Below are 15,000 nucleotides of genomic sequence, written 5' to 3'. Positions count from 1 at the left end.
ATCCCCATACTTCTATTCACCTAATTTAGCTGTTAAATTATTTGTATCCATCAAAAAATATACACTCCTCCATGGGTTGCTCCTTACATTATGATGCTCCCACATATTCTCACACACGCACCAGTTACAGTTAATTTCTCCATAACCCACACTCTGCACATATATTGGAGCACATATCTTCAAACGGGTAAGGTCTAGTATATTATATTTTTGAAACAATCTCTGACTGTACAACACAAGAGTATTAATCCATATTCTCTAATCTCTGGTCATCCTCTCCCTTCCTTTTTCTAATTCCCACTTCAGTTGTGTACGGAGGTGAAGGCCTACATGCTGGCTGACATGGCCCACATCAGCGGCCTGGTAGCAGGCAAGGGCGTCCCCTCTCCCTTCGACTATGCTGACCTGGTCACCTCCACCACTCACAAGTCCCTCCGAGGATCCAGGTACAGTGGGAACTAGCGGGAGGGCTTGGTAGATTGTCATGCTGCGCTCAAACCTGAAGCTATTTCTTTGTTTCTAGACGCTTCAATCGCTTAACTTTGGTCGCGCTGGTCAGCGTCAGAAAGAATCAAGGTGAAAAACCTGGAAAAAAGGGAGTCTCAAAACCAAACACCCAAAACATTTCCGTCTCTCCGGACAACAACAATGCTGATTGACTGTCAGGACGCAATGGGTGGATTCGGGGGGAAGCGCAGGTCGCTTCATTTGGATTTTTCCAACTGGGGGGAATATATCGAAGCGACTGGTCACTTTGTATGTAATCGTGCCGCTCGAACTATCCAGGTTGAACGCAGCATCACTGAGGCAGTATGCCAGGATGTGGACTCGCTGCATTGGTGTGCATACTACAGACGCTTAGAATACTAATTCAAACCAAATCCTTTCTGTCCATCTCAGCTAACTCTTAACACCTTAGCAGATAATATATCAGTAATATTATCAATAACCTAAACGCAGCATAAAGCATCAATAATTAGCCATATGCAGAACCTGTACTTTGGATTTGACACCTCATTTAAGAGGCTGATAGAAGAGGGCACAATGCTCAACATGGTCTAAACCTGCACTTGCATCTGCTTGGCACCTACAGCAAGCCATTTAGTTTCCAACATAGTTTCATATGTCATGGTTTTGTTGGTATTTTCAAACGGTGAATAGGTCTCATGCGGCTCCAAATTAACCTTTTGTGGCAGTGTGTCTCGTGTGCATTCTTAAAGAGATTAATAGTGGAAGAAAACTCAAACCAGTGTACGCTGACCTTTGTTCACAGCATGCAGCAATCTCTGTGATTGCTGCAGACACCCGTTTTTGGGTTGTAAAACATTGTAGAAATACTGTAAACCTTGGGGGGAGTAGGTGAGCTTATATTAATTTTGTCATTTTTAAGACAATAGCCATGTCCATATTATTCTGATTAATGTGATAATCATTTTCTGTATCTGTCAGAAAAGTGGCATATTCATTACTTTTTATTATAAGAATACAAATGTACTTTATGTAATTTGTCATCGCTAGCAGTCCAGAGCGTGACAATTGCTTGGCCCACTGCTTGCAACGTTGTCAAGAAGCGTGGCATGGCTGCTTGCAGTGTTCTCTGGAACCACTCATCCGATCGACTTCACACTTGACACACTGCACTCCCTATGGTCCTTAACAATACATCCACCAAGTGTGAAGTCAATCGGATGAGCGGTTCTAAAGATCTACAAAGGACAGGCATACATACAGGGATTCGGTAAATATACTGTAAAGATGGATGGTAGGATGAATACAGCACTGTCAAAATGATCCAGTTCCCTCATTTACTGACTACCTGTTATCACCCATATCATGATTATCACTTTGTAAATTAACCCAAATCTACAAGGGACTATCCTTTGTGTTATGCCTAGAGATACAGTATGTGAGTCCGAAATTGGCTACCCTCCCCCTCCTCTGGTCGCCAAAAACAAGGAACACAAACTCACTGGACATTCCAAGATGCTGAACTGGGAGATAGAATAACTTACCATTCCCATTATGTGCGTTTTAGATTTTCAATTTTTTTCTTATTTTTATTTGTTTTAGATTGAAGTTGTATATCAGGGGTCCTCAAATAGAAATCTTGAAGGTCCACAAATATTTTTTTGAACCAGGTCCGGGTCCGGAAAAACAAATATATTATATATTATATATATATATATATGTATATATATATATATATATATATATTTATAAGTAATGGTCTGTTTCCAGATTCTTTATTAAAAGGGTCTTAGGTCCTTAAATTATGACTGTCATCTGGCCTGGGGATTCCTCCAAAAATCATTTGGGGACCTCACTTGACTGAAGTGCAACAACCAAAGTGGAGCAGAGATATTTTGCGCTAATGTTTGTTGCTTTGTTTTCTTTTAACACACTGGGATAATTTTCGAATAATTTATGCTTGTGTCACAAGTTCTCACAACATGAATATCGATCTGAAAACAAGTACCGCGCGTCAGAGACTAAAGCGGCTCGTAGCTCACTCCTGTACTGAGTAGTGCAGCTCACAGCTAGCTTAGCTGCATGGCTAGCTGCATATCCATGCAGAAAGAGAGAGACGACGGTGGCACGTCCCGACAAACTCTCTGGAGAGAAGATTACAATCCTACAAACGTATTCACGTTGATGTTGTTGTGCGTGAATGAAACCCACTGGTTTATAGTTGCGCTGTTGCAGGCTGCAGCTCCGAACGCTTACTACTGAGACGCTTCGCTTCCGTGGTCTGTGCAAGGAAGATTTTGGGTCTGTGGAATGAACTCTAGTGACCCAGCTGGCATCAGCCAATCAGCTCGTCGTTGTCCCTCTCTCTCTCTCTCTCTCTCTCACTCACTCACTCACTCACTCACTCACTCACTCACTCACTCACTCACTCACTCACTCACTCACTCACTCACACACACACACACACACACACACACACACACACACTCACAGCGCATGCAATTTTTTTTTTCCTTTTTTTTCTTTACCATAATTCGTCCTGGGTCCGGTCGGCGGTGCCTCGCGGTCCGGACATGGACCGCGGTCCGCCTATTGAGGACCCCTGTTGTATATCATATCAGCAAAATAATTCAGTGTTTTAATGGCACCTGTCTTTTTAAACGGGATCATTTTGAAAGCTGAATAAACAAACATATCGTCGCTGTCGGGTGGAAACCTTGTATGTCCAAAACTGTTACTTTTCAGGATTCAAATGCAAATGTTGCAAAAGCCGCAGATCTGCAAGCTCAAAAGGCGTCTCTTCACGCCACGTTTCGAGCTTGTGGATCTGCTACTTTTGATACTTTTGTGTGATGCTGTAGTGTGGTAGGGCGTTATTTATGAAAAAACTAAAACGTTTGAATATGGAGACTTCAGATATACTTGATCAGTAGGATTCTCATGTTTCTCTGTTTTGTGTCCCTTCAGAGCCGGCCTCATCTTCTTCCGCAAGGGTGTTCGCTCTGTGGATAAGAAGGGCAAGGAGATCATGTACGACCTGGAGGACAGGGTCAACTTCTCCGTCTTCCCCTCCCTGCAGGGCGGCCCTCACAACCACGCCATCGCCGGCGTGGCCGTGGCACTTAAACAGGTCAGAGAAAACACAACATTTCACCATAATGCCCTTGTTCATGCTCTGTCGTAAGACAGTGTCACACAAATTCGATGATTTGTGAGCTTGCAGATGTGCTATTGTTGGCACGCCCTGTCATACCACAAGGTGTACATCGGGCTTAAAAATGTATACCTGGTGCAAGAACTTTGATTTGATTGATGTAAAGTGTAGACTAAAGATTTCTGGCAGTCATTCTGGCAGCTGAACCACAATAAGTACATATCTCCAGTAGTACCGGTATATTCTGTCTTTGGTCATTTATTTTTATTAAACTGAAATTGAGTTTTAAGTTGAAATGAGACTAATTTAATTCAAAGTCCTCTCACTTTTATACTGGTAATTAGAGTTATCTCAAGACATATGTGTTTTGGTCCCATAATTTGCTACAGTCTGTACTTTGGAAGCTCAGAATATGAGTAGAAAATAAAGCACATGTCCCTCGTCCCCCCACTTCTGTTACGCCTGTACAGTCACTTAAAGAACTCCTACTGGAAACCTAATAAGTTGAAGCCTAGCTGGCTGCTTTAGTAGAAACGGAAAAATGTATTTTAAACACATTCTAATATATATATATATATATATATATATATATATATATATATATATATATATTTGTGAACACTGTCATAATTGGTCAAACACCCTTCTGTCAGCTTCCCGTTCTCAACCTTTACAGGGTGGAATTAAAGATTCATTCACAGCATTCACAGATTGTGGAAGAGATGGTCTGGTTTGAGAGATTATTACAGTAATAAAAAGATGTCTTTGCATTGAAATAAGACCTGACTCTGAAAAAGTGAAATAGAGACCTGGCCCTTAACTTGAACTGTACTGACCTGACTGTTGAACTCAAACTGTGTGTGTCTGTTTGTGTCCAGGCTCAGACTCCCATGTTTAGAGAGTATATTGTCCAGGTAATAAAGAATTCCAAGGCTATGGCTACAGCTCTGCTCAGCAAAGGCTACACACTCGTCTCAGGTAATGAAACTATTAACCTAAAATGCATGTTCATTATTCCCAAGGGGATCTCTGCAGCACAAACAATTAGAATATGGGTACCCAAATCTAACAGTAATAATATATATATTTTTTTTTAATAAGAAATGATTATTTTATATAATCTATTAAATTGATTAGTTAGAACTTTTGCCTCTCTAAATTCAACTGATATTCAACCATTCCTGGGCCCTGCCAATCAACCACCCCTGGTCACTTGGGTTGTGAGCAAGTGGCTGAATGTGCTAAATCTGGTACTGTGTGTACAGTACAGCATTGTTTATAATGTAATACACAAGCCTCAGCTGTTTTTGGGCATGTACTGTATAGCCTCCAGGACAATGCAGGCCAGTTCATACTTTTACACCCTGTCTATCAGTCCCTCGTCTGATGTGTTGAGAATTAGACAAACAAGCTTGTGCACTTTTGTGATGAGTCAGACTCGCACTCAGTGAATTCACCCGGTTAAATAATTGGTGACATGAACAGTGGTGGGTTATTTTCTTTCGCTCCAGTGGGACACTGTCACTGAGCAAGACAACTGCTGCATGTGTTTTTTTTAATTCTGCGTCGTTTCCCTATGGAGAATATTGGTCATTTGCTTGCTGGTTTGAACTGAAAAAGTAAGCGGCAAAAATAAATAAAAACAGATAAATGTTCCTCAGAAAATAATTTCTCTTGTTGAAAACATTACGTCCATATGCTGTATGAACTCATCTTACATTTAGTTATTTTTGACCTTTGCTCCTGGGTTTGATCCCGGGCCCCACCACCTCAGCAATCCATCTCCCAGCGGGTATGGCACATTGAAAAGGGGATTGACAGGCACCCTCGTTCTCGGCCGATACGACAATAAGCCACACCTACTTGCTTACTACTTACCAGGCAATAAACGGTAAAAAAAAACCTTCATTAGGTGATGTCGTTTTGATTTTGGCAGCATCTCCTCTCGGGTTATTTGAGAAAACCCATCCAGGATGAAAATAACCCAAACATTCATTTGGAGTCATTTGTGGCCATCACTGCATCTTTGAGTAAAGATTAGCTTCTAAAGGTTCATCAGGTGAAAGATAAATGCAAGTCAAACCATGCTGGACCAGTGATCGCTCTACTCTCTACTACTGAGCTAGGAGTTAGCAGAGAAGTTCAGGTCTTTAAAAGAAAAGAATCAATGAACTCTTATCATTTATTAAAGAGAAGGATTTGTCCGCTAAGTACAGTTTGAATATTTCAGGTGGGACAGACAACCATCTGGTTTTGGTGGACCTGCGGCCTAAGGGCATCGACGGAGCGCGGGCCGAGAGGGTGCTGGAGTTGGTCTCCATCACTGCCAACAAGAACACCTGCCCTGGGGACAAGAGTGCCCTATCTCCTGGAGGCCTCAGGCTAGGTAGTGTATGAGGACAAGCTCCACATTATATCACACTTGGCTGCAGGGACGGATTAACACTCGTCGAGGCCCTTGGGCCAAGTACCTTTTTAGGGCAGTGGTTCCGAAACTTCTTAGCTCAAAGACCCAAAAGGGAAATGTGATGTCTCGCACAGACCCAAAACCAGTGAAAGAAACCGTAATATCTGCTATTTTTTCACAAATTCTTAAAAGTTGTTTTATTATTTTTAATGTTTTGAAACAATAATATAAATATAACCCCCCCTAGTGGCGAAAATGAGAAGCTTCTCGGAACCCAGATTATTTTTAACAATAAGAAAAGAGGATATTTGATTGTAACTCATGAAAATGGGTCCACAATCCAGAGGCACTGTTTTGGGAAAAACTGTTTTAGGGAGCCCTCCCCACTGTGCTAAAAAGCTCGCTACCCAGAGGCTCCGTCCCATTGGCATAGTCCATAATCTGTCCCTGCTTAGGCTGGTCTTATGCAGTAGGTTTAAGTACTAAGCTACATATTTAACCTGTAAGTACAGTAAGTAGCCTTTGGAACCAATGGTTCCAGAGCCGTTTGGCCCATAGTTCAGGAGCAACAATAAAGAAAAATAAAAACATAAAGGGGTGCCTAGGAAAGATATATCCTCAAAGGTTTAGGTGTTTAAAATCATTTGAAAAACATAAAACTACAGAAGTCAAGTCTGGATGATTCAGGTCTGAATGTTATGTTCACCACTCACTATACTTAACCTGTATTCATCTACAGTTATGGTAGGTCATACATAACCGCCTCATTCTTGATACTTTCCCTTAGTACTTACACTCTCAAGATATAGACATGGATTATATATTATCTGAAGAGACCTTGTAAACGGTTAAACCAGAAGCACTGAGATGATCATCATTAATTAATTAGTGTTTGGTTTACTCACTTGTTCTCCCAGTAAGTTGGGCTTTAGTTGCTTTGAAGACCGAGCCCTTATTAGCATATTTTTAACTTTTTTTTTTCTTTTTTCTTTTTTGACCCAAAATGTGGATGCTGCTATTTTAGCGAGCAGCCAATCAATCCACAAGCACGTAGCAGATATGCACATATGGAGAGTTTGTTGGGGGCTACCCACTCATAGTTCAAGAAGTTCTCGGCTCTCAAATCACACATTTGTTAGCATTCTAAAGTAAGAATCACTGTTGACTGATTGGGCAAACTGTTGGACCACAATAAAATTAAACTCAGAAGTTTTATATGTGCTCTTTCACCTTCAGTATATCTTTTTAAATAATTTATCACACACACACACGCAGCATAACTCTCAAAACGCAGCGGACGTTTTATGGAGTAAGAAAACAAAAACCTTATTATATCATATTTGTAAGCACAAACACAACCGCTACAGACGTTTGTTTATTTTGGGCAGGGTGTTATGATTGGAAAATGCCAACTTGCCCACCAACCATCTTGGTGAATAAAGTGGTTCAAGGATAAAGCTGTACACATTGGCATTCCTGTACTCTGTTCTCTTTCACAGGTGCCCCAGCCTTGACCTCCAGGCAGTTCAAAGAAGCAGACTTCATCCAGGTAGTGGAGTTCATGGACGAGGGCTTCCAAATTGCCCTCGACGTCAAGAAGAAGACCGGCAAGTGTGGGGAAGTGGGCAGGAAGAATGTTATTGTTGTTATCAGTGTAGACGGGTTGGCAAACACAATCAATATACTTCTAAGGCCCTTTTTTATCGCTTAATAAAGTACATTTTGTTTTGTTCTGACTAGACGCAGCACTTTGAAAGTGTCAGAATAAAATAAATAAAGCAAAAATAGCCTATTACTTCCTCGGCGAGCGAGGTGCAGTGTTGTTGTCTCTGGTACAGCTCATGCTACAGTATGACTCGCCTCAGGGCATGTTTACCTTATTACACAACACAAAACAACCTGCATTGGTTATAAAACACACAGGAAGTTGAGCCCCTGCTTCTCCAACTCTCTTTTCTGAATCTCCCTCGCTCTTCTCTTCCTGTGTCCTCCACAGGAAAGCTCCTGGAGTTTAAGAACTTCCTGCTTCAGGACCCGGAGACCGTCGCTCGGATCGCTGAGCTGAGGCACCGCGTGGAGGGTTTCGCCAGGCCATTCCCCATGCCGGGCTTCCACGACCACTAGACGGGGCCAAAACGGAGCGAAGGGGTGGCAGGGCAGCAACACGTCAGAAAGCTGGGTAGATGATAATGTGGGTGGAGAGACATGAGTTGGTGGTGATTGTGGCCAGTCAGTATGGATAACTCTGGAGATGATCACAGACTTGTTTCCTCCTTGTAACCTGTCAGATCCCGAGAGAAGATTATTTCCTTTTGTGAAGTCATCCAGTTACATTATACCGTATCTAAGCCTGGCCTTTAAATGGAGACGTGTTGAGATAAAACGGTGTCATTTCAGAGTAATTCCTCTTTATTGTTTGTGCAAGTTTACATGTTAAGATCCACTTGTCCTTGCACCGCTTCTTTAACATGGTGTCAAAAATTGTACATCTCAGTCGCAAAGATGAATCAAATGACAACTAACGTGCTTTCAGAGTTCCACGTGAAGCCCTTTGCTGTCATGGACTGTGACTTGATGATTTTATAATTAGACGCACAGAAGAGTCTTAATGCTGTTGGGCAACGTCTTAACTAACATGACTTATGTAGATGACTATGCTCACATTGAGAAGTGAATATTTGTCAACCCTGTAACATTGTGACATTTTCTGTATTTAACCTGATGAATGATAAAGAAATGGAGTGGTGCTCTGTAAAGCAGCATTAGTAATAGCCCATTAACCAAGAGAAACAAATGTATAATTTGACTTTATGTTTTTAATTTCTGTATTAGGTCTAGATGCTGTAGGGGTAAAGTATCTCATTTATGCCAGTTATGCTAACTGAAAAAGCTGAATATACAATGACAGGTTTTGGTCAATCAAAAATGTGTCTTAATTCTTTTAATGGTACTTTCTACATTTTTATTATTTTATTATTATTGTTAAAAGGCAGGTGTCCAAGTTAGAGATTGGAAGTGTGAAAAGATCCACTCACCCCCAACTTTGCTTTGTCTTCTTGCATACCATAGATTATAGATATTTGAAAGCAAATAAGCAATCCACGTGCATACAGTATTTGGTATTTTGGTATCAATTTTTACAGATAAATAAAAAATATATAAATAGGAAAATAACCCTGCATTTCATGACCTTTTAGACATGTTTACAAAGAGTAAAACTTTTATATGTTCTTTTTATACATAATTATTTTTCTCAGTCTTAAACTTCCATAACCATCTTGGATATCTTTACGCTCTCTTCAGTTTTATTTTGAGAGAAATGAACGTATCCTGCATGTCTGTAATTGTCACATATGGTCTGGTGTTGAGTGTTGGGTAAATGAGCGCGGTGCAGCTTCATTTCATATCACATTCAGTATTCCTTTTTTAACATGATATTTTATGTCCGCTGATATATCGTTAACACAATTTGAGGCATTTTGATTCTTGTCATCACTGCATCAGTGAAGGAACAAGATTATTCAATCCCTTTGTCCAGTGGTTTTCAAAATGAAGTCCAGGGGTCCTTGATGTGTCTTCAGGGGGTCCCCAGCAAAATTAGTTAATAAAGCATCAACATCTGATAAGCCACTTTAACCCTATATACACTACTACATCTATTTGAAAAATAAAAAAATAATTTGATTATAAATTATAAACATTTTGTATAGGGGTCCCTGGCACAAATACTATTTGGGGGACATGAAAAGGTTTGAGAACCACTGCCTTTGTCAAACGGACCTTACCGCACGGCACAGCACAACGAAGGAACAGGGAGATGACTATGGCATGTTGCCTGTCTTAAGTGTGTTTCACATCTGCACAATTTTGAAAACTTTAATTTTACAGAAACTTTTATAGAGATTAATCCTAATAAAATAAATATATGCAGTAATTCAAATACTTAAGTGTGTCGTGTCATTTCTATAACCATTTAGGAACTGCGTACCACACAGTGTGGACAACTGTATATAAGGTTATTTATATTTTCTACACTTCTTTACTTAAACTATTTAGTATGCTTGCATTATAACCTTGATCGCCTACTTACATTATGCTTGGTTAGTTTGCCACACACTCGTGGCACGGCAGTTTCTTGAACATTTTCAGATTATAGCAGTAGCATAATATACTTACGGAATGAATAATGGACTCACACTATGACCAATTCTATGTGTTTTTTGCTGATTATTTTTAATGGCCCCTATTGCTGTTCGATCTACATATAAATGACTAATTTCACTCCCTGCTGAAACCAGAATAGACCCTCTGTCCTTCATTATATTTGTATCAGGAGTCATTGAGACTTTCCTGACATGGGATAATAACTGTAAAAGTTCTTATTCCTGGGTAACACTGGATTGATGCTATCATTTACTACTATGTCTGAGCCCAGGGGTTGACATTAATTTGTTCTACTAGTGCAATCTTACCTATCATCTTATAATGGAAAATTTACTTTTCGGGCAAGTGGGCATGGCCTTTGGGAAAGTACATGACCTGTACTTGCCCAACGAGCAAGTGACGGGCAACGGGCAAGTGCATCTGAGACCTTGTGCACCATATGGACAGGGAATCTTGCTATCAGTTCTGATTATTATTTGTTGAGTCGTTTGACAAAATCAAACAAAGTCATCGCTGGAGGCAATAATACCTATCGGGTACATTTCCTTAAAATACCCATTTATCTAAAAACTCCCCTCTGCTCTGCCATCTACTGTTAAAGAGTCATGTACACACACATACACAGTAAGGGATTATAAAATAAAATACAAATCACTTCCCATGATAGCTGTTTTGACAATAAATCATGTCTTGTTTAATGAGGAGGGGGATAAATGACAGCGTCAGCAATTAATTAGAATCATGTACGTACAGTATTTAGTCTGTAATTATGTGTGTGTGCATGCTTGATTCTGTCCCATGCTTGTCTGTCATAATTAGACATGGTAGAACATGATAACAGTAATACAGAGACCCAAATGCACACAGGAGCTGTCTGCTTGGGTTTAATGGCATTTCAAGTGCTATTTAAACACCCAAAGCTCACTAATGTGCTGTAATTATCCCATAATAAAACACGAGTGTTCTTCATGCTGGAATACATGTCCGTGTGTGTCTTACGTGTGTGTCTTACGTGTACGTGTGTGTGTGTGTGTGTGTGTGTGTGTGTGTGTGTGTGTGTGTGTGTGTGTGTGTGTGTGTGTGTGTGTGTGTGTGTGTGTGTGTGTGTGTGTGTGTGTGTGTGTGTGTGTGTGTGTGTGTGTGTGTGTGTGTGTGCGCGCGCATTAAGTGAAGTGAGTGTCTGTGTGAGCTGTGTGTGTGTGTGTGTGTGTGTGTGTGTGTGTGTGTGTGTGTGTGTGTGTGTGTGTGTGTGTGTGTGTGTGTGTGTGTGTGTGTGTGTGTGCCTGTAGGCAAGATTGATGGCACTCATGGGAGATGAATGATATCTCCTCCTCATCAATTAGTGGACTGACAATGTCCATGCTCTGAGGTGATGAATGGAAGCCAGTGGTTCACACGGGGCTTTAACACTCATGACAATCACAAAGTGTGTGTGTGTGCGTGTGTGCGTGCGTGCGTGCGTGCGTGCGTGTGCGTGTGTACCTGTGTTACTATGTGACGGCCAAATGTCCCCACAAGTATACAGTAGTAGAATTTCTGACCTGGTCCTCACAAGAGAAATGGTTGTTTTACGGTTATACAAATCGTTTTAAAGTTATAGTCCAGTAAAAATAAGGCTGAGGTTGGACAAAATTTCATTATTTAGTTTTTCAACTGATTCTGACAGGAAATTAGGTCTACTAGCCAGGATAAAAAAAATCTACCATGATCTGCTCACTGCAAATACCCACAGTGGCCAAATCAAGTTGGGCTCCCATCGACTTTCTATACAGGAGGAAAATACCCTGAAAAAAATCTGCTTTAAGTAGGATGTGAGGGCCGGGTCTAACTAGGGGTTTGACATGATGCTGAATCCATTGCAAGCATTTGTTTTGCACAAAAACATTCATTGGCCCCATAAAACGCCCACAAAACTGTGGAAAAGTGATGACTCATCACTTTTCATCACTAAACCATCATTTTCTGGGGCCATTTGTAGCCCAAGGAATGTTTTTTGTGCAAAACAAATGCTGGCAATGGATTCAGCATCATGTCAAACCCCTAGTTAGACCCCTCACATCCTACTTAAAGCAGATTTTTTTTTCTGGGTATTTTCCTCCTGTATAGAAAGTCGATGGGAGCCCAACTTCATTTGGCCACTATGGGTATTTGCAGTGAGCAGATCATGGTAGATTTTTTTTATCCTGGCTAGTAGACCTAATTTCCTGTCAGAATCAGTTGAAAAATTAAATAATACAATTTTGTCCAACCTGAGTGTATTTTTGCACTGTAAGCCTTAGGAAAAGATTCACTTTGGGATTATGGTTAGGATTAGACGTTCAATTATGAACCGATTTTTTAGTTTTATTTTATTTTGAATGGTGGCATACTGAGCAGTGATGGAGCTCTAAATGCACATTTTAAACATTACCCTCGCACACTTTAGTGCAAGGGTAATGTTTTGTTACGTATGTGCAATCTGGGAACCCATCGTCAAAGAAGAAAGTGCGACACCTATCGGTCTGTCTCTCTTCCTTTGAGCGTAGCGTAGCGAGAGTAGCGTAGCGTTCTCTGAGGCTGTCTCGAGAGATTAACGTATGTGTGACTGAAAGAGCAACAATTATACCTATTCCACTTCTAGACAAAATGCACACAGACAAAAATACCCTCTCTCTTTACTTTCACACAAATTTTCATGCACAGCCAACCTGCAGCAGTGAGCTTGGAGCAACTCTTGAAAATGGTTTTTCACCCATGCTTCTCTCTTGTGAAAAAGTGCGATCCTGGGAGTGATGAGGGGATAGTATGGAACAAGAATGCTGATGCATGCAGTATTCATCTTTGTCCTGCTTTTCTCACGACACAAGCTATTCTCATGCAGTGTGTTGTAAACATGCCCACTGACAATTCAGGAATTCATGTACCGGTAGGTATTATTATTATTTTATTGCAGATTTACAGTTGTCTATTTTTGAGCGGTGCTCTGGCTTTGTCTGTATAATGCACGTATGCCCGTCCCACCCGTCCCACAGTGGCCAAGCATTGTGGACGCTTAATGAAATGAACTCATAAAAGGCCCTGCTCATTTAACACTGGGTGTGATTTTTCATCCAGTAGCTGTGTTAATAGGTTACCCACCCATGTGATTGGCATCTTTCATTGGTCATCATTGTGCTTAAGAGAGAATAAAGACAAGAGCTAAAAAACTATTCACAATTGGATCACAAAGGAATACTCATGGATACAATATGAGCACTGCAACTACAAACATGTAGAAATATGTATTGAATATATTAGCGATCGATTTACCTCGCATGAACATTATTTAGTGTGGTTACCCTAACTTTACACCAGATTAGACCCAACCCCGACATAAGAAATAGCATGCATTTCTTGGATGCAATTTATGATTATCCTCCTATATGACTTAGCCCCAAAATAAGTCTTGGAAGCTACCATGGGACAGAGTAAACAGGTTTTGTTTAGGGTTCACTCCTCAGCTGTGTGAACAAGAATGAAGATATAGGTCTACAGAATGTTTTCCTTATATAAGTCACAGATATTCTCGCCCCAGCTGTTGAGTTGACATGCACCATGACAGAGGGCAGTAACAGACAGATAGTTGTTATTCTACTCTCTATGACACAGCCTGCCTCTTCACTCTCCTCTCACTGAGATGTCTGAGTAAGCCATTCCCAACCTGTGTGGGCCATAATGGTATTGCAAGTGTGCCCCCAAATACTTGCCAAACCACTTAAGATTTGAATGTTAATAAAAATATAAATTTGTAGATCATTTTAAAAAGTATGTAAAAAAAATCACACCTGCGCCCGCTGGCCTACTGGTCCAGGCACATACCACATAGGCTTTGTGTAGCCTGCAGCGGGTCGCTGGTTCGATTCCCGAACCCGACCAGATGTCACTGCATGTAAATCACCGTCTCTCTCCCTGTTTCCAGTCAGATGACTATCCTATCAATAAATGCAAAAGGCCCAAAAAAAAAACATATTTAAAAAAAATCACACCTATAGTGTTAAGTGAGCGGTGCTACAGTATTTCTGAGTTCATTTTGTGAACATGGCCATACAAAAAACGTTGAGCTCTTTGTTCAAAGATGTATGTAAAGTTGCCCGAGCGGCCAGGGCTCAAAGAACAGTCAAGGTGGTCTTTAATGGTTTTATTTTTCCCCAAACCTCTCCCGAAGAACAGCATTTGGACACCAATATTTACAGTGCGTTGGCCAATGAAAAAAAATATAACAAAATTGCAACTGAGAAAAATGAAACCAACAGCAAACACTTAGGGCCCACACTAACAAACCCACCAGGCTAAGAGTTCTCTTCAGGTAATACCTGGATCACAGCCAGGTCCTGTAACTCTCCCTCAGGTTGTTCACAGTGTATTTGCCCACCTCCAACTAACTTAACCCACTAAGCAATTTGGGGGTTAAAACACGTTCAAATGACGTCTTCGCCGTAACCGGACGTCTAGCTAGATCCGGTCTGTGACGAGTTTAAATTTTAAAGTTTTTTCAACGGCTATACATCACCGTCATTTAAACGCCTTTAGCGGCCCCTAGCGGCCGCCGAAAGTAGTGAAAATGTAGTGAAAATGATGGCAGCCAGCAGGGTTTAAAATCACTATTCCTTGGTTCTGAGAGCCGTATGCTACCTGAACCACCGCAGCTGATCGTATTAGTAATGGATTCTTGCACTGTTATTATTTGACACAGGGAGTCGACGGGGTTTGAACTCGGGACCTTCTGACAATGAGATCTGCGCGCTACCGCTAGACCACGGCAACACATTGTGACTTACATGTGTCCAGC

At 40.9% G+C, this 15,000-nt stretch overlaps 1 protein-coding gene across 1 annotated transcript in view; it reads left to right on the top strand.

Moving 5' to 3' along the window:
- Positions 1-9,971, top strand: part of shmt2 (serine hydroxymethyltransferase 2 (mitochondrial)) — a 41,748-nt gene extending 31,777 nt beyond the window's left edge. The window contains exons 7-12 of the mRNA XM_080728879.1: positions 307-446; positions 3,436-3,598; positions 4,501-4,600; positions 5,853-6,008; positions 7,529-7,636; positions 8,026-9,971. Of these exons, the coding sequence (XP_080585005.1) occupies positions 307-446; positions 3,436-3,598; positions 4,501-4,600; positions 5,853-6,008; positions 7,529-7,636; positions 8,026-8,153 (795 nt within the window). The 3' untranslated portion in view covers positions 8,154-9,971. The remainder of the gene's footprint in view (positions 1-306; positions 447-3,435; positions 3,599-4,500; positions 4,601-5,852; positions 6,009-7,528; positions 7,637-8,025) is intronic.
- The last annotated feature ends 5,029 nt before the right edge of the window (positions 9,972-15,000 follow it).

Source organism: Nannobrachium achirus (genome assembly GCF_963921795.1).
Source record: "Nannobrachium achirus genome assembly, chromosome: 6".
Classification (NCBI taxonomy): domain Eukaryota; kingdom Metazoa; phylum Chordata; class Actinopteri; order Myctophiformes; family Myctophidae; genus Nannobrachium; species Nannobrachium achirus.
This window is presented reverse-complemented; position numbering and strand designations above follow the sequence as displayed.